This window comes from Eumetopias jubatus, unplaced genomic scaffold (assembly GCF_037043125.1).
Source record: "Eumetopias jubatus isolate StellerSeaLion01/CBP00866 unplaced genomic scaffold, mEumJub1_p1.0 scaffold_6, whole genome shotgun sequence".
Classification (NCBI taxonomy): Eukaryota; Metazoa; Chordata; class Mammalia; order Carnivora; family Otariidae; genus Eumetopias; species Eumetopias jubatus.
Window position 1 is genome coordinate 128,751,298 of NW_028274812.1, and position 20,358 is coordinate 128,771,655.

The 20,358-nt window shown below is 49.1% G+C and overlaps 1 protein-coding gene across 6 annotated transcripts in view; it reads left to right on the forward strand.

Moving 5' to 3' along the window:
* The window catches only part of RREB1 (ras responsive element binding protein 1), a 175,315-nt gene that overhangs the window by 124,853 nt on the left and 30,104 nt on the right, over positions 1-20,358 (forward strand). For all 6 annotated transcript variants that reach the window (XM_028122858.2, XM_028122856.2, XM_028122854.2 and 3 more), the window contains exons 7-8: positions 15,399-15,543; positions 16,094-16,227. In XM_028122858.2, coding sequence (XP_027978659.1) covers positions 15,399-15,543; positions 16,094-16,227 — 279 coding nt within the window. The remainder of the gene's footprint in view (positions 1-15,398; positions 15,544-16,093; positions 16,228-20,358) is intronic.

Sequence of the window (20,358 nt, forward strand, 5' to 3'; positions counted from 1 at the left end):
CCAATGCAGTAATTTTTGTGAAAGCACTCCGAAGGATAACAGTATACCTTGGAAATGTCCTAGGTAGGGGGTGTTTCTGAGTTTGTATTGTTAGCCCTGAAAGCACCCTTGTGATAATCGGTGAGCCGTGTTCCACTCCTAGCTATGTGACCCTAAAGAAGTTGTTTGACCTCTCTGTGTCTCGGTTACTTCCATCTGTAGAAAGAAGTGGTACCTGACCAGTGTTGTGGCAGCATTGCGGGGATTCATGAATTAAAACATGCGAAGCACTTAGGAGAACGTTTCTTAAATCAGCGGTCACCAGGATTACTATGGTATATGCCACTGAGGGACAGTATACCAAGTAAACATTCCTGTAATACCAGAAAATAAATCAAGAGGTTGCTTTTACTTTTCTTTTCTTTTTACTATACTAAATCTGGTAATCAGAATAACCATTAGGAGTTTTGCTTTTATCACACTACACTGACTTTGCCTTTTCTGCAGAAAATTGCAAATAATGACTTAAAAGAGCATTCAATTTTTGTTAAGCATTTACAATCATTACCACCTCCATTTCTTGGTGAAACTATACTTTTGAAAAAAAATTATAAAAATGTGAAAGCACATACAAAAATGTGCTGGAGAGAGTGGAGTGAGATTTTTTTTTTTTTAAGATTTTATTTATTTATTTGACAGAGAGAGAAAGCACAAGTAGGCAGAGAGGCAGGCAGAGGGAGAAGGAGAAGCAGGCTCCCTGCTGAGCAAGGAGCCCGACGTGGGGCTCGATCCCAGGACCCTGAGCCGAAGGCAGACGCTTAACCGACTGAGCCACAGGCGCCCCTGGAGTTAGATTTATTTGTCCCGGTGGATCTGTTCCAGAACCTGAGACTCGAATGGTGAGCTGTGATCTCTCCTAAGCACATACCTGTGTTTCATTAATCAGGGGCCAGAGCCCTGGGACGTGTATGTGCAGGAATTTTTTAAAAAGAACTGTGAAAACCCAAGTTCTAATGAGCTGCATCCTCACTGGGTTTTTAGAGCATGGAAGGAAGTCGGTTGACTGTGAGTTTGCCGCTCAAGACGGAAGTTCTTCTCTTTCTCCTCCTTTCTCATTTTCCTTCCGCTGCTGCTGCTTCCCCAGGTCTGTGGCCCTGGCTGGGATCAAGGAGAGCCAGGAGCTCACTGGTGGGGTGATCAGAGACCCCGTGCGTCCTGGGCATGCACACCACCCCCGTGTCCCATTCTGTCTTGTTGACAACGTGTTCCAGGCCCTCCCTTTGTGTGCCCGTGTCAGGTTCTGATCGTCCCTTTCTCCCCTGCTAGTACATGATTCCCTGTGGTGTGGCTTTCTAGAGCCATTTCCCCAAGGGTTGATTCCACAAGGCTGGTCCGGCACAGAGTGTCACTTAGGAACACGTAGGTCACCTTCCTTGGGCCTCCTGCTCAGCGCTGCTGCTCTGAAGGACATCTGCACGTGCAGAGGTGATGTGTATCTCTGGGTGTGCACATTCTTCCAGATAAGCCTTGCCTTCCTGGTATTTACTGTCGAGCAGCATGTTGTAGGGGGCGGATCTGGGCTTCGCCCCACACTCCTGTTGCTGCATACATCTTGCAACCCAGACCCCAGGAACTAGATCTTTTTCGTTTTCAGGTGGTTCTTAACTGACAATGAGGTACTCTGTCACCACCCACTTTATGAAGCAACTCTGTCTCTTTCCTTGGGCCCGTTAGTCATCTCATGAGGATGCAGTAGTTATCTCTGTTTATAAGGCAACTCAAATCTTTTTTGTAGAGTTTCCTTTATCTTAGTCGTAGGAGAGGACCCTCAGCACCCAAGCAAAAAGGTTTTCTCGATCTGTTACCAGATCTGGTACAGTTGTTCAAGCTGCCACTTCCCTGTGTGCGGACTCTTGTGTTTTTGAGGTTTGGAAATCCTTCATCCCAAACTGCTCTGACTACAGCCGAGTTCCCAGGCAGAATAATAGGCTGCATCAAGTGCAAAACATGTATCACGGAAATATCACCGTGGCTCCAGCTTTTAACTTCCCAGAACTCTTTATCAGTTGCTCCCACGTTGAAAATTTGGATTGAGCGGTGCTTGTCTTCCAAAACAAACTTGGGAAACTGAGCCAGAGCACGCCTGCTGGGAGAGCTCAATGTAGGAAAAAGGGCATTGAGCTTTGCAATTTGCAAAACTTTCCAGAAAGCGCTGGACTTCAGAGCTATGAAGAAGTGATGATATTTGAAAGAGTAGATTGAAACAGATCTCCTTTGGAAGAAATCTTACTCTGAGATGGGTGTCTTTCTTTTGCCAGACCGTAACTGCCTTGGGAAAATAGGAAATTAATTTCCACTTTGCTCCTGATTTTACAAACTATAGACCTTTAAGCTACAAAGAGAGCTGTGGAGTACGCATTCCGTTTCAGACACGCTGAAGACCCTGGCAGGAGCAGGCTTTCCTAACTGGCTTCGCCATTCATTCTCCAAAGAGCAGGGTTATGTGGTCCTGTTGGCTGTTGCGTGGAAGGACGAACATGAGGCAGGGAAATCCCCGGAACGTCATCTAGTTGTTTTGGCACCGGCTTGCTTTCCTACTGCAGCAGGCATGACTTTTGCTGTTGCTAAGTACAGGAGACATAGACCCCAAGGATGCCACTGGATAATGGACAGTCTTCAGGAACAGAGGCTTATGTGTTCCCATGATGCTGGAAGAAAACGTTTGCTGCGCAGAAATGTGACCTGCTCCATGACAAATGAGACCACAGAGGCTCTGAATTTAGCACACTACTCTCAGATGCTTAGGCGGAGCCAGCCCTTGGCATGCACAAGTGAACTTGGGTATCTGAACAGGTGGCCAGCATTTAAGGACAGAAGGAGCAGGGGTAGGACAGTGTCTTGGAAGGGGACAGTCACTTCTTTACCCTCAGAGCCCAGCAAGAGGAAGGGCCCTGTGAACTTCGGTCATGGTAATAATGAGTTTCTGAGGACACCCTAGAACTAGTTTTGGGACTTGCTGTTTCTCCAGAGTGGAGGTGGGCACTCAGAGGTTCAGCTAGTCAAATCTTGAAAGAAGTCTTAATCACCAGGTGTGCACTTCCCTGACCTATTCCTATGAAAGAAGAAAGGTATCTGGTCCCATGGGAAGAAATAATTTGTAGGATAAAAATCTGGGGGTCACCCTACTCAGGACTATGTGAAATTTTTTTCTATTAAAAAGTAGGAAATGGGGCACCTGGGTGGCTCAGTCAGTTGAGCATCCAACCCTTGATTTTGGCTCAAGTTGTGATCTCTCGGGGTTGTGGGATCAAGCCCGAGAGATCCACGCTGGGCGTGGAGCCTGCCTAAGAGTGTCTTTCTGCCCCTCCCCCCTTCTCTAAAATGAAGGAAAGAAGGGGGGAAAAATGATTATGTAATGACGTTTCCGTTATTTACCATTAAGTATCTTTCCCTTGAGGGAAAGACAAATCAGAAGAAAATCTCTTCAGGGGATGTTTAGAAATCTTAACACATTCAGTCCCACTTAGAAGATGATAAATGTTCTGTGACCATGCGTGTAGCTCTCTACAAAGGTGGTTGAGGGGTTTGCGGAGAGTTTAATGGTGTGTGCACAGTCCAGCATAATGGGAAGTGTGATCTGTGCTGGGCATAGGACCACTTACATTTGGTGGTGTTCGGTGACTATCTGGCAGTTTCATGATGGTAGTACTTGGGTATCGAGGCAGTTTTCATCTGTCTTAGTACTATGGGTACTGAAATAATCAGACCTGCTTTGAGTATAGTCTGGAAAGCTTTTCTTGAACCGGGTTGCAACATTTTTCTTTTTAACTAGAAAAGAAAAAATCACATAAATGTAACACCCCATTCCCTGATCATGCCTCTTAATATGCTTTTCATTTTCTTTGAGAGTCCACATCATTAAGAGGCCCAAGATTTTCCCCTTGAGCGTCAACATTGACAAATCTATGTATCACAGCAAATTGTCTGACTTCCCAGTTTCCCCCGGTAGCATTATTAAGCTTTCAGCAGGTAAGTTTATTGTGTGATTATATTTAAATGCCCTCAGCCTTTTTCTTTACATCTCATCAGCTGAAAGTGAAACCTGTGTGCCTTTATTTTAAATACAGTAGTGGTTTGTATAAAGGCATCCTCTCTGTGTGTCCTCTGAGAGCTCTTCCTTCCTCTCTGGCTGGTGTCGATAAAGGATGCTCCGCAGAATGGCAGAGAGCACCTCTGTTTCTTCATCTTTAATGGGGCGATGTTCTGCTCTCGAGTTTGTTATCATGAGTATTAAATGCTGTAATAAATACCCAAGCCCCTGGCTCACATAAATGTTCGACAAATTGTGGTTCCCTTCCTTTCTCTTCTCTCTTAGGAAACTTAACCCGCCCCCCCCAGTTCCTTCTGCATGCTCATAAGCATGTGTGTTTACCAAACCAAGAAAAGAGACTGTGACCTTCAACCAGGAGGGTACCACAAGCTGCCATCTAAGAACCTGACAGTCTGAGAGGGGTATTTTGGAGAGCCAGCTGTGTGTCATAGGCCTGAATTTTCTTTTCTGAATTGTGCAAATCCCCATGATTATGTGAACCCTTCTTTTGGGGGGGGGGGATTGCTTGTTTTGTGGTGTTTTTCTGGGGTGTGTGTGTATTTGCATTTATACTATTTGATGAGAGTCTGTGGTTCTTTTCAGAATTCTTTTACATTTTGGAAATCTGCAAATAGCAGAAGGCTACCACTGCAGGCCAGAGTGATTTGTCACAGAATTTTATTCTTCAAATAAAGTAAAAAACCTAAGAAAATAGCAAAGCTGAAAGTAGACCCATTTCAATTGACCGTCCCTTGCAAAGCCTGTTTTATGTTTGACTGACATTCTCTAAAACATTTTCCTTTCTACTTTGTGTTTGTTTTTTCTTTTCTAATACCCCTTAACAATGAGCGTAGCTTATTTTTTTGAAAGGATATTTGAAAAAAGTACTCACGGCTGGTGCTCACTTTTTAGTCAGCGTTTTTCTCCTGAGGACCAGGTCAAGTTCGGTTGTACCGAAGAGGGCAGACCAAAAGTCTGCAAGTGCGGGGATGTGAAAACCTTTTTTATCTTGTCCCCATTTCTTAAATTTATGATCCGCTTCATAATTAAGGAGTTCACCATCGTTCAGCCAGCTGGATGCTAATGTTCATAATTTAGGTTTGCTCCTATTTTGGCAGAGGTGGTATTTGGTTTTGGAGATTTGAGCAGACGCAAAAGAAGTTTCCTTTGAATGCAGGCACCGTGGGATTTTTGACCTATCTCCTTGAAATATTTTGAAAGCTCAGTTGCACCAGGTAAAAGTGGTGAATGGCATCAAATTCTGGAGCATCCGTGCTTGCCCACACTTGAACGGCCTGGCAATTGTGAGAGCTAGAGATGAGGTCACCGAAGGTAAGGTATGTGTTTGCTGGGGGTCGAATGAGGAGCGAAGGGCCCGCCTCTGCTCCGGACCCCGCCGCGTGCCCTGCTCCTCTCCCACCCTGCCCTCTGCTGATGTCCCAACAGCTACGAACAGATCCTGAGCATGCTTCCCACTTAGTTCTATAATATCAAAGTAGCAAAGTGAGGAGGGAGCGGGGGGAGGAGAGCGGGCCTGCCTGCCATCGTTAGATCACAGACTTCAACCTGCAGCTCTGCACCTCGTGCTTTATACCTTGCATTTTTCCACCTTTGTTTAAATATTCAACCTGTCCAACCTGTTTGGGCTGAACAAGCCGGTGCTAGCAAACATCGAAACGTGCCCACTCACTGTCAACGTTTTTCTCATTTGTTAAGGAAGGTGATTAGCAGCAAATTCTGTCTCCCACCGAACCCCACCCCCCACTAAAAAGTGAACAAGCAGCACAGCTTAGCATAGGAATTTATCACACCGAATCCCCGCTCACCTGCCCTGGGCATGAGTGTGTGCCAAAGGGCCTTTCTCCTTGGCTGCCTTCGGGGCTTAGGTTTGATAGCTTGTTGGTCTTCAGTCAGGAGAGATTTTGTATTTCCTTACACGAGAGATTCGGTTGCGTAATAGGTATTGGTGTGTAGTGTCAGCACTTAATTCTTACTCTTCGTGCTTATATAACCGAGCTCACTCGAGAGGACTGTTGCAGTTTTACAGGCGGGAAAATGGAGGTGTGCGATGTCACAGGTTACTGGAAGCTGGGCTCCTGTGAGTAGAGCGGTGTTCCACTCTCCCTTGCAGCACGTCGTTTGGCGTTTTGGGTCACCTCTGGCAAGCAGAGGCCCGTGTGTACCACATTCATCCCATTGGAGATGCAAGGTGATCAGGAACCAATGCCTTCACGGAGAAGGGGCTCTCTTGCCTAGCTGGGTTTTGCAGGTGATCGTTCTCCTTGGGTTCATTTATGTTCATCTTTTCTTTCCCTCTCACATTGGACACAACGTGATCTTGGTCCCCCTTTCCTTCTCGGCTGTTTCCCCCTGGCCCCTGAAGAATACAATATGGTGTCCCCATAGTGGTGGTGACTTGCCTTTTCCCCATGCTCCTTCTCTGTACCCACCACCCACACCTTCCATTTCCCTCTGTGGCATGTGGCAGGCCATCGTGAACAGCTCAGCCTAAGCATTTCCTGTTCCTCTTTTGGAAGAGGCTGAGGATTAGCCAGCAGTGAGTTGGTACTGCCTTATTATGGAGATAGTCATCTCTTCCTCCTCTGCAAAAAGAAAACGGATGTGAATAGCTAGGTGCTACCATCTTTAAGAAAGAAAGCTAAAGCTAACTCCCTTCGGGGCTGAAGTGAGAGAAGGGTCTGGTGACCACCTTTCAAGTCTACCATGACGGTCAGGACTGGGGATTGGCTTGACTGTAGATTTTTAGCCGTTCGCTGCAGAAAGGCATCATCTGCGGGGTGGGGTGGGGGTGGGTGGTGATTGCTTCCCTCAGAGCTAATGGCTCCAGGCTGCACTCCAGGAATGTCAACTTCAGATGGGCTCCATCACCAAAGGCCGCAGATAGGGAGTCTCTCCTGGGATTGGGACCTTGGGCTGTCTAGGAGGGTTGAGAAATGGAGGGTGGTTAGCCCAGACAAGGGGAAGAGTCCATTACAACGTGGTGGCTGCCCTAAAAGATCTAAGGGACCATCAGGTGGGAAAGTGGTAACTTTCTACTTACCGTTTCCTGGTTTAACACAGGGACAGCCCAGGCAGGCCAGTTTCAGCTCTGCGTGAATGAGAGTTCTCTCTGGGTGAGAGAGAGGTCAGCACATTCAGCCTCTGAGGTCTTTTGTTTGTTTTTTAGGAATTGGTGATTTTATATGGAAATATGTACTGTGTGTCTTTGTGGGTATTATATACACAGGAATCCAGGGAGGAGCCAAATAACATATAGAGAATGTTCTAACAAATAAATTATTTTAGCAAAACAAGGGCAGGCAAAGGAAAGGAAAAGTACAAGGGGGTTTAAGGTGTACTGATCCAAAGAACCTGTTTAGGAACAGGGTCTAGAATAAGGATTTTGCAAAGGTTGATATTTATTGACATGGGCCAACTGCCAAGCTCCCCTACAGTGTATTTGAACGCTAGGGGAAGGAGCTTTAGAATGAGCCGTGAAGGGCCCTCTGTTTTCCAAGTAAACCGTCAATAACTGGAGAATGTCGTACCTCGATTCTGTTCTGAGGTCAGCGGCTTCCAGTATCAGTGTGGAAGGTAGGGGGAAAGGATTGTAGTAACCAGAAGGTTGCCTTTCTCCTCCCTGAAGGATGGCGGAGAGATAGTGGCCTTCGAGGGAAACCTACTCCTTAGGCATCGTAACCCAGCTCTGTCCATCCGGGAGGAAGTGTTTGTACTAGGATTTTGCATGAGAGCAGGATGGAGAAGAAAGTGCCTTCACCACTGCAGGGGAGCCCAGAGACAGCAGAGCAGAAATGGGGGTCAGCCAGGACTGTACCCCTGAGTCAGCTGTGGGCTGAGGAGCAGTGGAGAGGTAGAAACTTCACAGGCAACTGTCATGAGCAACGTGAACCCGGACTCCTGGTATCTCCTACTTTCAGTTAAGGTTCCTTGACTTTCCATACTGTTCCCATTTATGCCTACACCGGCATCACTGGCGTGCCAGGCTGCAGTCCACAGGAGGAGAGACGTTCCGTGCCCTTGGGATGCGTCTCCCCACTTCTTGCAGGGGAAGAGGAGTTTGTGGAGAAAAGCTGACAGGGGATATGGTCTTTGAAGTCAGCACACTCATCTTTTTGCCCCCGAGCAGAGGCAACTGCAGGAGGAGTAAAGCTCGCATGAGGACTCAGGTGCAAACCTCCCTCTGTTGTAGCATCTGCAGGTCACGCCACCCACGTCCTCGGATGTGGAGTGTCGCTGGCTGCGGGTGTGTGTTGTGTGTGCGTGCGTGCACGCGTGCACGCAGTATGGGAGCACTTGAGCAGAAGCATCCTGAGAGCTCTGGGAGCAGCCTGCAGTAGGTGTCCCCACAGCCAGCCTGAGGACAGTGGGGAAACACCTCTCTGAGGCACACGCCCCACCGGAGGCTGACTTCTGGAGTTTTCTGAGAGTGCTGTTTTCAGTCAGCGAGGCTGCTTCCATCCATCGCTGTCAGACTTTCCTCCACACCCAGGCACAGCTGGTGTGACTTGCCTTCTGGATCGGCATGACTGAGCCTGAACAACACCCGAATTACTAGAAGGTGGCTCTGAGCTCAGAGGTGCAACCACCCTGGGAGTCGGATGCTTGAAACCTTACCAGCCCCTCCCTGGCCCCTCGTCCACCTCTGTCTTCACTGCCCTCCCCGCCCCTCAGGTGCTGGCACAGGCCCGGATGGACTTGCAGGCATCACTCACAGCTCTCCACCCTCAAACCCCTGCCCTGGCCATCTGTTACAGAGACCGACAGGAATCTTTCTGGAGGCTGACTTTTCTTTGGCCCAAAATGTAGGTTGTGGAGCAGTGATGCTTGTTAGTCTGATTCATCCCCTCTTTCGGCTATCACAAGACTTTGTTGGAAAAGCAAAGCGAGCACCGGTAGGAATGGGGATAGATCTATCATCAGGCTGCAGAAACCTGTTGGAGCCTGTCGGCTTCAGTTTGGCGCACACCCCACCCCCCAAGCAGGGCTGAGTTCTGTTTGTGTATGTTTTGTGTCCTATGTGCTGAAAGAGTGACCTTCCTTATGATGCTGTTCGCTCAGAGGATCAAATTATTCAGCTCCTGGGTTAATAAAACCTATGAAAAAATTAAGCAGAAGTTAGCAAATATACCAGAAGGGTCTAGATCTTGCCTGAACTTTGACCTTCTCAGGTAAATGGGGTAAAGTAGCTATGGAAGAACGTGAACGGTGTTTGAGACGTGCCACGAGGACACCTTCCGGTGGGTGATCCTTTAAACTTGTTGAGAGTTGTCCAAAGGATTTGACCCCCGAAATAATTTTTAGGATGTTAAATTTCGTCACTATTTTGGTTATGTATTTATGCCCGATAAACTTGTACACGGTCTGCAGGTATAATGCAGTGTGAGCCTGGGAATGGTGTAATGCTCTATCCCCAAAATGGTGACATTCCTGTCAGGTGGTTCACCGAACCTGTGACCAGGATGAAGAGTTGAAGAAGTGAACTGTGATCTACCGGTTCTCACACCTGAGCACACATGAGTGTCACCTGGAGGGCTTGTGGAAACCTGGGGTGCTGGGCCCTGGCCCCGAGTCTCTGAGTCTGCAGGCCTAGGAACTGGCGTTTGTGACAAGCTCCTGGCTGGTGCCATTGCTTCTGGTCTGAGGACCATGGCTTGAGACTGGCAGTTTGGTCCCCATTTTACACATGTGGAAACTGAAGGTGAGGTAGTCTGGGTAACTTGTGGTATCTCCCTGGGTGCTGAATGGTAGAACTGGAATATATCTACACTGTCTCAGTGCTCAAGATCGCCCGCAAGACTTCACTGCCATCACATGGTCTTTTTATTACACCATCGTCCCACCCAAATTTGCTTTGTCATCTAACCAAATCTCCACTTGCTTCTCTGAGCAAGCCAGTGCTCGAGTGGTAAAGAGTTTACCTTCATTTCCAAATCTGTAGACTTACATACCGAAGAAAGGTGAGCAGAAAGGTCCTGTATTTGGAGAGCTGGAGGTGAGGCAGTTCAGGGAGGAAGAAAGGGGTATGCCTTAGGAATTGGTCTGTCTCTGCTGAGTTACTAGATTAGCGTTCAGCTCTTGTACAAGATGTATTTGTTTAGCTGTGATGCGTTCGGTATTCTTACGAACAGCCCACCATAGCTAAACTGGGTTTTTTTACATTTTAGAAAATAAAGGATTACATTTACAAGAGGAAAATTTGAGTTGAAAACCAGCATCCATGCCAAAATTCAAAGCAGGCCCCTATCAGTACTAAAAAATACTCGAATTTAGATTTTTTTTTCTACTTTAAAAAACATCTGCAATATTTGTTTTTGTTCGTTACCATAGAAACCTCTTCCCCCCCCACCCCGCCCCGCCCCCAGCCCTGGTGTTACAAATGGGAGAAAACTTCACTTGAATCCTCAAAGAGCTCTGATAACATTCCTTCCTTAGACCATGGTGTGGTAGGATTTCTACGATTGAAGTGACATGCCTCTGAAGGAAAATTCTAGAATTTTGTGCCAAAAGCAGCTTACTGTGAATGTAGGTGGAGTTTTGAATGCATGAACACAGATTCGTACCAATAACAGGAGAAATTCACATGGGTCCTCAGTTTTCATCCTTTGGTGTTTTTCATTAAAGCGCCTTTACCACAGCACTGTTTACAATCTCCTATCGAGTTTGCTCACATTAAACCCTAGTAAGGGCATTAATTATGAGGTTTCTTGGAGGCTGAGGACATGGTTGGAGTGATAGTGCAAGTGGACACGTTTTCTGCATGTCCTTCATGCATTCATCTGTCCGGCCATTCAGCCATTTGGCAGATATTTATCGGCTACCTAGTATGTGCCACCAAGGGCCTGTGCAGAGAACGAGAGAGACAAAGCCGTGATGAAACTTATTTTTGATTGAGGCCGAGGAGACAAATAATTGAAATACACAGTATTTTCAGTTTCTGGTATGTTCTGTGAGGAAGGTAAAGCAGGGTGGTGGGCTTGGGAGCCTCTGCGTGAGTGCGGTGGGACACTTGCCGTGGAGCTTGAATGGCCGGCACCAGCCCTAGGGGTCCTGAGGTAGAGGAGCCAAGCCAGAAGGAACAGCAAGTGTACCAGCCCTGGGTCCTCTCTCCCAGAGAGAACCAGTATGTCAGCAAGGGCCTTGAGATCAGGATAGGGCGCCAACAAATGAGGCCTGAGAAGTAGGCCGAGGCCAGATTCAGTTCTAGGAAGGGAACTGTCAGAGAGGCCTGTGAGCGGGGCAGTGGTATGAGGTGAGCTGTGTTTTAGAAGCTCAGTCTGGCTGTGGGGTAGAGAAGGCACGGTAGCGGGGCCAGAGGGAAATCAGGGAGGTATCAGTTTAAAATATTAAGACCAGCCGGTTGAAAATGCTTTCGTCGCGGGTGTTTTTTGCAGTGTTATCCATCCCTGAGTTATAAAGGTACCTCAGTCCTTGTGCGTAAATGCTTGCACATTTGTTCAACTCTTAATCTTCAAGACAAATTTCTGGAAGTGGAATTACTGGGGTAAAGGGCACGCATACTTAAAATTCTGCTCCCTGTTGCTCAGCCACATTGCAGAAAGGTCATTACCATTTTTACTCCCATCACCAGTGTGAGAGCCACACCAACTCTGCTCATTTCTCATCCCTGCCAGTCTGGCAGATGAAAAGTTGGAAAGTGCTCAAGTGTAGAGTAGAGGAGATGGGGCTCGATGGCAGTTGGAGTGAAGAAGTCACGGGGATCTTAGTTGGAACTGAGGGTGTGACATCACTGTTGAACACACACGCGGGAACCCCAGCTCTGTTTACACCACCTGCAGAGGTGGTCGCCCCGGTCCTGTGCCTTGCACCCTCAGGCCACACCCAGATTGCTGCTGCTTCTGATCCAGCATGGCAGGAAGGATATCACACCGGGGCACATCCCAAGGTTAGGAGTGACCAGTATAATTCAGCAGCATTGAGAGCAGAGCCTGCGGGGGTCTGGCTGGAGGAGCCGGAGTTGTCCAGTTTGGGGAAGAGAAACTTTCAAGAAACACAGTAGTCATCTTGAATTAATTGAAGAGCTGCCGTCTAGGAGAGAATGTAGACTTGATTCGACGTTGCCCCCGAGGACAGATAGACATTTAAAGGAAGGATGGGATTTTTGGCTCAACATGGGAAAGATGGTTTTAATATTTAGCATCGTTGCAAATGGAAAAGTGTTGAAGCATCATGAAATGCCAATCTGTCTGGTGTGCTGAGGGGGAGGCTGGCTAGCATCTCAACTCCCTGCCAGTTCTGAGGCTCGTAGTTTACTGGTTCTTAGGGTACATGGAAACGAGAAGCATTTGTCCTTGAAATAAAACCTGAGAGAAAAACAGACCCAAGCCTTCTAAAGAAGAGACCTAGAATTGCCCTCCCCGCCAGCCCCCCTGTCTGCTTTGGGCCACACTCTGTGAGGAAGAGGCCATTACTGGCTCATTTTGGTGACACGCCCCACTTCCTGTGAGCGTTCGGGAGGAAGTGGACAGTTAATGTTGTCACTCCTACTGTTGGAGCCCCGGGAAGAAGGGAAGGGGTCAGGTTAGACGGAATCTCAACTACAGATCACATCCAACTTAAGAAACGGCTGAGGCTCCCAGACCCTGGCAGCTGAACTCTTGACTGAGTTGAGTTCATGAGCCTGCAGCTGTTGGTCACCATGTTGCCGAAGAGATTGGAAACTCCCTGTGTCTTGGCCAGCAACCAGAGATTGAACCCCAGAAGGGAGCACGCTGGAGCTTTGAACCTGAGGCTCCAAAGCCCTCAGTCAGAGAACTGGAGTGGGTTGACGAGCTCGCCACCAAGCCCTTTGAGACTGCTTTGATCTGGTCTTCTTTTCCTGCCTTTAGCAACGATGCAGCTCAAGGGCAGCCCCAGTTTTTCAGAATAAGAGGCAGGACTGGGGGCGGGGAATGATCTCTTTCATTCTCTTGATGTCTGGCTAGAGCTTGGTACCAAGTGCTAGGCCTTGGACTACAGTCACTCAGAGAGGAAGTGTCCAAGGTCAGGCTGGAGCCCTGAGGTTCCAGAACGTAGATCAAAGGCTTGGCCTTAGGAAGCAGCCTGGGGGGAAAGCCCAGGCTCCGCAGTGGGCACACCTGGGTCTGTCGTGGCCGTGTAGGCCCCGGGCGTGTCAGCCTCTCCACACTTGGCGTGGCCTCGTGTGCAGAGTAGAAATGAGAATCTGTAAACTTCCCACCAGGTTCTCTCTGTGTGCTCACTGTTGTCCTTCCTCATCCTCTGCTCTGTGGAAACAGCTTCGGTCACACATTCCAGAACTAGATAATAAAAGCATCGCTTTGTAAAAATGCAGATCCTATGATAGAAAAGGCGTAGCTTGAAGTGAGCTAGTGAGCTGCTTAGGGTTGGTTGTCAGTCTCAGATTTCCAGTATTCTCTGAGGTTATTTGTGGCCTCATGTTCATGGGCTCGAGTCACCTATCGGCTGTAGAGAAGGTATTCATCTTTAACTTAATTTTTGAATGATTTATTGACAGGGTTTGGTGTTAATTTACATCCCATAGTACTTTGCGTACTTCCTCAGTTCTTAGGTGCTTTAAACATTTTTTTTTTTTTTTACATTTCTAAAACTGGAATATGTGATACAGTAAATATCAAAAGAAACTTGCTAGCATTTTCCTTTTTTCGTCTAAACACTGATAGTAGTCTCTAAATCTCAGTTAGCTTGGAATAGAAGGGGATATTTAGAACGAGGCGCTTGGTTCCCAGGAACTTTCCTGGGGCTTCAGGTGACCAAGAAGTAATAATAAAGCATCCATCTGGATAATCTCAGCAAGAAATTAGGTGGACATGGGCATGGTGGTTGTCTGTGGTTCTTTTGCGTTTGCTCCCTTTCGATCTTCCTGCTCCACCACACTGACCCTCCCCCCGCCCCCGCACTCCCCACCCCGAGCCCTCCAACCCAGAGAACAGAGGTTTGGCCTGAGGCCCATCTCCTCCAGGGCTAGGCCACATCCAGCGTGCTGGTGGATGGCTGGGCTGACATTCTGTGGGCCAGGGAAGAGATGGTCAGGGCTAGTGTGGGGGCCCTCCGCCTCCTAAAGTATGTAGAACAGAACAGGAGACACCCAGGGTCTCACCCCCACACACCCATGGGTAGCATGGGGCAGGGTTGTTGGCGGGGGAAGGCTTTATCTCAGCCATCTCTTTGCACCACTGGCCCACGCACCTGAATTTCTGCCCCAGCTTGTGGTTCGCAGGCTTCTTAGCCTTGTCATCCCCGGCCCGTCCCCTCTAAAGAAGGAGCTGAACTGAGCTGCGCTTCTTTCTGGAAGTCTGACGGGACTCTTTCTGGAAGCCTCACCGTCTTTCCCCATTCCTAAGTGCTTCCCCAGTGAGATAATCCAGTGAAAGAGCTCTTTCTAAAAGGCTGAGACTTCTTTCCTACATCTGGCACAGTTTAACCCCAGTCAAAGATGATGATGGTGATGACGATTGTCATTAGGAAAACCAAACCCTTTATGTCACAAAGGAAGGAAATTGAGACTGACTGTCTTTCTGTAATCTCTCTCTCTCTCTCCTTATGGGCCTTGGGACCGTGTTCTTAGGGTGTTTCCTTAGAACTTGATAAAGTAAGGCCACCTAAGTGAGGTCACCCATAAAGCTTTCTTTTCGGGGCAGGCAGAGTGACTCTATGTAATGCTTTCTCACACGTGTGTTCCTGACCCTGCAGCCGTCAGGGTCACAACGTGCAACCTGTTCATTCCATTGCCTCAGCTACCCTCACTGTCTATGAATCCGCGTAATACCATGCACAACATGGAAAGCGTTTTAGGTTCACTCCAGACATTTGCTGGGTTAGCACTTCTCAGATTTGACCCTCAGCATGCCTTCAAAAGCAGAGGAGAAGGAACACATACTGCTGGCATTTGCGAGATGGGTTCTGGGGGTAAAGGCAGAGTGATTACTTGATATGTGAACCGGCCGTATCTGGGAGTTCTTTATAGAATTGTGTGTTCTGAAATAGTACCTTTTGTCTGAATAAGTAGAAGAGGCAATCAGATGGTTTTTTTCATCTCGTTAGTGTCAGTGAAGTTCATGAATGTCTTCCAACACAGCAAAGCATTGAGCAACATTTTTGGATAGCGCTTGTGAGAGCTTTATGGAGGGCTTCAGGGAGATCAGAGAAGGCTTTAAAAGGAGAGCAATCACTGTATAAATCCTACCGTCTATCTTAAAGAAAATTCAAGTACCAACACCTACACGTATAATACAAAAAATGTAAAAGAAATCAACCAACTCAGTTTTTTGCCAAATCACATTGTGTGTGTGTGTATGTGTGTTCTCTCCAGACATATGAAGATTCATGAGAAAGATCCTAACAGTGCTACAGCTGCGGCACCCCCATCCCCACTGAAGCGCCGGCGGCTGTCCTCCAAGAGGAAACTAAGTCATGATGCCGAGTCCGAGAAGGAAGACCCAGCACCTGCTAAAAAGGTTCTCGCCACCTCCCCCCAAACCCCCCGCACGCCGATGTGCCTAACCACGGGACTCCTGGCAGAAGTACCTCTAGTCTTTATACTCACAGTCTGGGGACTTGACAGGCATCCATCCTAAGCTTTTAACCTGTGTTTTCCCCACACTGTTTTTGCAAGGTGTCTGCAGGAAAGCGGACCTGTGTGCACATCTCTGTGGGCCCCCCTCGCTGAGCCCCATGAAATGAGGGGCTTGTTGCATGGCTCTGTGCTTTTTGGTTTCTCCACCTGGAGTGGAAGCTTCCTACGTCTTAGGGACTCCTATTATTCTCTGTCCCTGTCAGATACTAGGTGCTCCATAAGCGTGGATTAAAGGGATGATTGGGTTGAAGGTGGATGGATGGAAGCATTCGGTGAGGATTTGTTGCATGGATGAAAGACTGGTCAGTGGCCTCCTTAATCCTCAGGAGGGAGGCCTCCCTGTAGATCCATATTGAGTATTGGCTTCTCTTCTGAAGCAAACTCGTGTGGGAGACCTCCTTCATGAATTCACTTTTTTCTTTTCCCCCAAGATGGTGGAAGATGGGCAGTCAGGTGACTTGGAGAAGGTCGATGAAGTGTTTCACTGCCCCATATGCTTCAAGGAGTTTGTTTGCAAGTATGGATTGGAGACCCACATGGAGACCCACTCAGATAATCCACTAAGGTAAGAGAAAGGGAACGCACCTGTCCTCTGGAAAGCTCTTTTTCATTCCTGGGTCCTTGGACTTAGGACAGATCCTCACCGCCCCCCAATCCCCACCCCCTTGGTCCTCCAAACTGAGCTAAAGGAATTCGCCTTGGGTTTGGTGACAAGCCAGGCAGCTAAGAAAGGAGGATGATGCGGGGAAGCCAGGCTGACAAGTGGCAGGAGAAGGAGGAAAGTGGCCGGAGCCACAGGATGTGCTCACCGAGGTTCGCTGTGCTTCCTTTTCGCTGCTGGCGAGGCCCCCAGAGCAGTTGCCCTGAGTGCCCCGTGCACAGGGCGTCTCCCATGACGGGGGGCTTCCGAGCAGCATGCACATTTTCTGTTACACAAGACGTGTCGCTTGTTAGCGATGATTGTTAGCTGTGCACAAGTGTGTGTTGGGGACGGAAGGGCATACCAGCTACTCACCATCGTTTCGACTGGATGGGACTGGTAGCACAGAAACCTAAAAAAAAAACCTTTTGGGGTAAGAAGAGTTGTACTTCGTGCGAGACACTCGACCCCATGTGATGCCCATCACAGGCAAACGTTGAGAGCTGATTGTTCTGCTGGTCTAGGTTGCTGGCTCCGGGTTTGCTGGGCCTTCCCTATCCAGGCAGAGATGGTGGACGCTGCTCAGACTCCCCAGCAGCGCTCAGGGCGGGGCTGCGGATGGGGCACCCTCGGCTTTCCTTCCCCATCTTCTCGCAAAACTTTCTCATCAGGCAGCAAGTTCTGTGTTCTTCGTGCAGACAGGCTTAGGACGTTTGCAGTGGACTTGCCACTTCTTTTTTTTTTTAAAGATTCTATTTATTTGACAGAGAGAGACACAGTGAGAGGGAACACAAGCAGGGGGAGTGGGAGAGGAAGAAGCAGGCTTCCCGCGGAGCAGGGAGCCCCATGCGGGGCTCGATCCCAGGACCCCGGGATCATGACCTGAGCCAAAGGGAGACGCTTAACGACTGAGCCACCCAGGCGCCCCAGACCTGCCACTTTTAAAATGTTCCTGCCATGGTTTTTAAGCACTTAGAACAACCAGGTGCCACAGGGGAGCAACATGATGGGAAGGTCGTGTCCTGCAAGGCGTGGCTGAAGCTTCTCCCAGAGCAGGGCTGAGCACATGCACACCTGCAGCATAGGCTTTCTGGAGGCAGCTTGGGAGTAGGAGTCTGGATACCTGTTGGACTTGCGGATGTATGGACCAGCTTTCCTTCCTCAGGACACGTGTTGGGTTGTGACTGGGGAGTGAAGAGGTCTGAGCCAGCTGAAGACTTTTGTGTCAAGGGAAAAGCCTCACCGTACATTAACTTAAAGCCGTGTCAGATAACATTATACTTCATCACATCAGCTTGACAGTTTTCGTTAGGGGAAAGAATTTATGAAGAGTTTAAACTGCTGAGCCATTTAAGTGCTACAAAATGTCTTTTCATAACACCCCCATCTCGAAATTGCCCACTGGCTGCGTAGGAGAGGGTATGGGCTGGTGGTCAGAAGTCCTGCTCATATGGGACCTCGGTCGGCTGTCTGTGACCCTTGAAGGGGAGCTGGACCACATAATCCCCGTGTTCCTTTTCAGGCCTTATAGTCTAGGGGTTGGTCTCTTAACAGCTGTCCTTCTGTCCACCAGGAAAAAGCACTTGGCTCTTCCTTTTGCAGACCCTCTAGTCCTGAGAGGTTCGGGAACGTTCATGGTTTCGGGAACGTTCATGGTTTCGTGAACGTCCACAGCATCCCCAGGATGTGGGCTTGTGGTGGGTGGTGAATATTGAAATAGCTTTCTCAACTGAGGACCCAAGCAAACAGAGGTGAGGCTTCACGTGGTGAGTCGTGGGCAGAGCCAGCAAGTGCACGTGGGACCCCAGCCCCTGTCCCGCATTCCTTCCAAACAGCCACACGACCGGGCGCTACAGAGAGCGAACGCGCTGCCCATCTCGGAACTCCACTGTGTGTTTTATTTCACTTCATACTTTAGGATCCAATGCCATCTTAGGAACAACCCATTTGCCCCCCTCTAGAGAGTCCTATCCTACAGGGAAAATAATTTGACTCTGGCAAGAGATTTTTGGGCAGCTGGTGCACACGTTTGCACAACACCGCATATAGCAGCGAGAGAGGAAGCCCAAGTGTCCCCTTCTTACGTGGTGGCCTGGATGAGGGTATGGGCTCCCCTGGAGCGGGGACTCCCGGACGAGCACCTGCCCCAGGGACAGGCTGGGCTTGCTATGCCGAGGCAGGGATGGGCTGTGCATCGGACGCCGGTTGTCCCATTCTGCACACTTCAGTGGGTAATTCACTTACCATGTCCCCAAGGCTGTGACAAGGCAGATGCACCAGGAAGTTGAACCTCAAGTCCAGCCTGATTCCCTTGCCCACTCAGGAATAGTGCCTTCTGTCTGGTGAGGGGTCTCCGGGAGGAGCTTTGTAGCCTGCTGGGGACTCAGCCCCTTTTGGCAGCCTTCCACCCCACTGGAGCCCCTGGATGCTGTGCCCGCAGCACATCTTTTGTGGGGGGTGAGCCAGCCGTCCCCTGCCTAGGGGCTGTTGCAATGTGGGGTGGGGCTTGCATCTGGAAACCAAAGGGACTTGATTATAGAACATAGTTAATTTCCCTCTTCTCCTCTCTGCTCTGCTGTTCCATGTAATAGCCTGCTATCAGAAGAGGCCGTGGGGGCAGGCAGGAGCCAGCAGGGCCCAGCCGGACAGTGAACTGTGACAGTAGCTGGTGGGAGAGACTGCTTGTTAACCCAGAGCTAAAATAGACACCGACTCCATTTGCAAACCCCAGCGGCAGCAGAACCACAGTGGGATGCTACCAGTTTAAACAGAAAGTTTGTAACTCAAAACAGCTGTTGGCTTCTCGCTCTCCTGCCCTGACACACACCCCACCCCCCAATCCCCAAAGCTGGCAAGGTGCCTGTTGTCCCTTAATAAAAAGTGTTAGAGAAGTCCAAACTGGTGTAAATGCTGAGGCTGTTCCCCGTTCCTGTTTCGAGTTCACGAAGCGTATGTTAGCGCAGAGCAAAAGGAAGGCAGGGAGACGCTTGGAGCAGCTCTAGCCCTCAGCGCTGGGCGATGCTTGTGCCGTGACATGACCCGCGGTAAATCCACAGCCCCCTACACAAGGGGGGCTGGCAGAGAGCTGGCATTTGGAATCAGATGTGATGGACAGAGTGTTTTAAATTTTCTAGTGGTCACGTTTTAAAAAATAAAAAATAGGCGAGATTGATCATGCTTTTTCGCTCATTATAGCACTAATACCAAAATACAGTGTCAACACATAATTGGTATAAAAACTGTCAGTGATGTGTTCTGCATTCCTGGCTGCATACAGAGTCTTTGCAGTTTGGGGTGTGGGGTACAATCACGGCCCTTCTGAGTTCGAGCCAGCCACGGTTCAGGTGTGCAGAGCCCATCACCCAGGCGCAGGCCCAGACAAGCCCGTCTGCGGCAGGGAGGGCGCCGGGGCAGCAAGCAGCCTGGCGTGTGAGGCCCCCGGGCTTGGGTGTGAATGACTTGTCTCAGGCTCGCGGGGGGCTGGGCCTGGAGGGGTGACAACCGTCTGGTTACCGTGGCTCTGGCACTGCTGCTGAGGGCAGCCTTTAGCAAAAGTTATTGTCCAGTCTCGCATGGCTTCTTGATGCAAGAAGGGCGGGTAATAGATTTAAATTATTTCAGTTAAAATGTATCCAAATGATTGAGTGCTGATGGTGTGCCCAGCACTTGACCAGACTTGAAGGAAAAAAACAGTGATGTTGGAGATGGGGCCCTCGAGTCAGAAAACAAGGAAATGGGCAGTTATAAAACAAGGCGAAAGGGATAAATTCGGGACCAGGAAGGGCACAGGTTGCCTGTGGTCAAAGCAGAGGGAGCCCGAGCGGGTAGGGTAAAGCTTCCCTTGAGTTTTCCACAGGACAGGGTGGTACTTCACAGTTTCCTCCAGGTGGAGGCTCTCCTCCGTCTGAGCAAGGTTGTCTGGAATCTAGGTCAGGAATTAGTCCTCGGGGAACACGAGTGAGCTCTGGGAGGTACACCCTCCCTGCTGGGGGTAGGCCTGTCCTACACCTGCACGGTGAGGGTAAATGCTGTTACAGGCGTGCAGGCCCGGCTGAA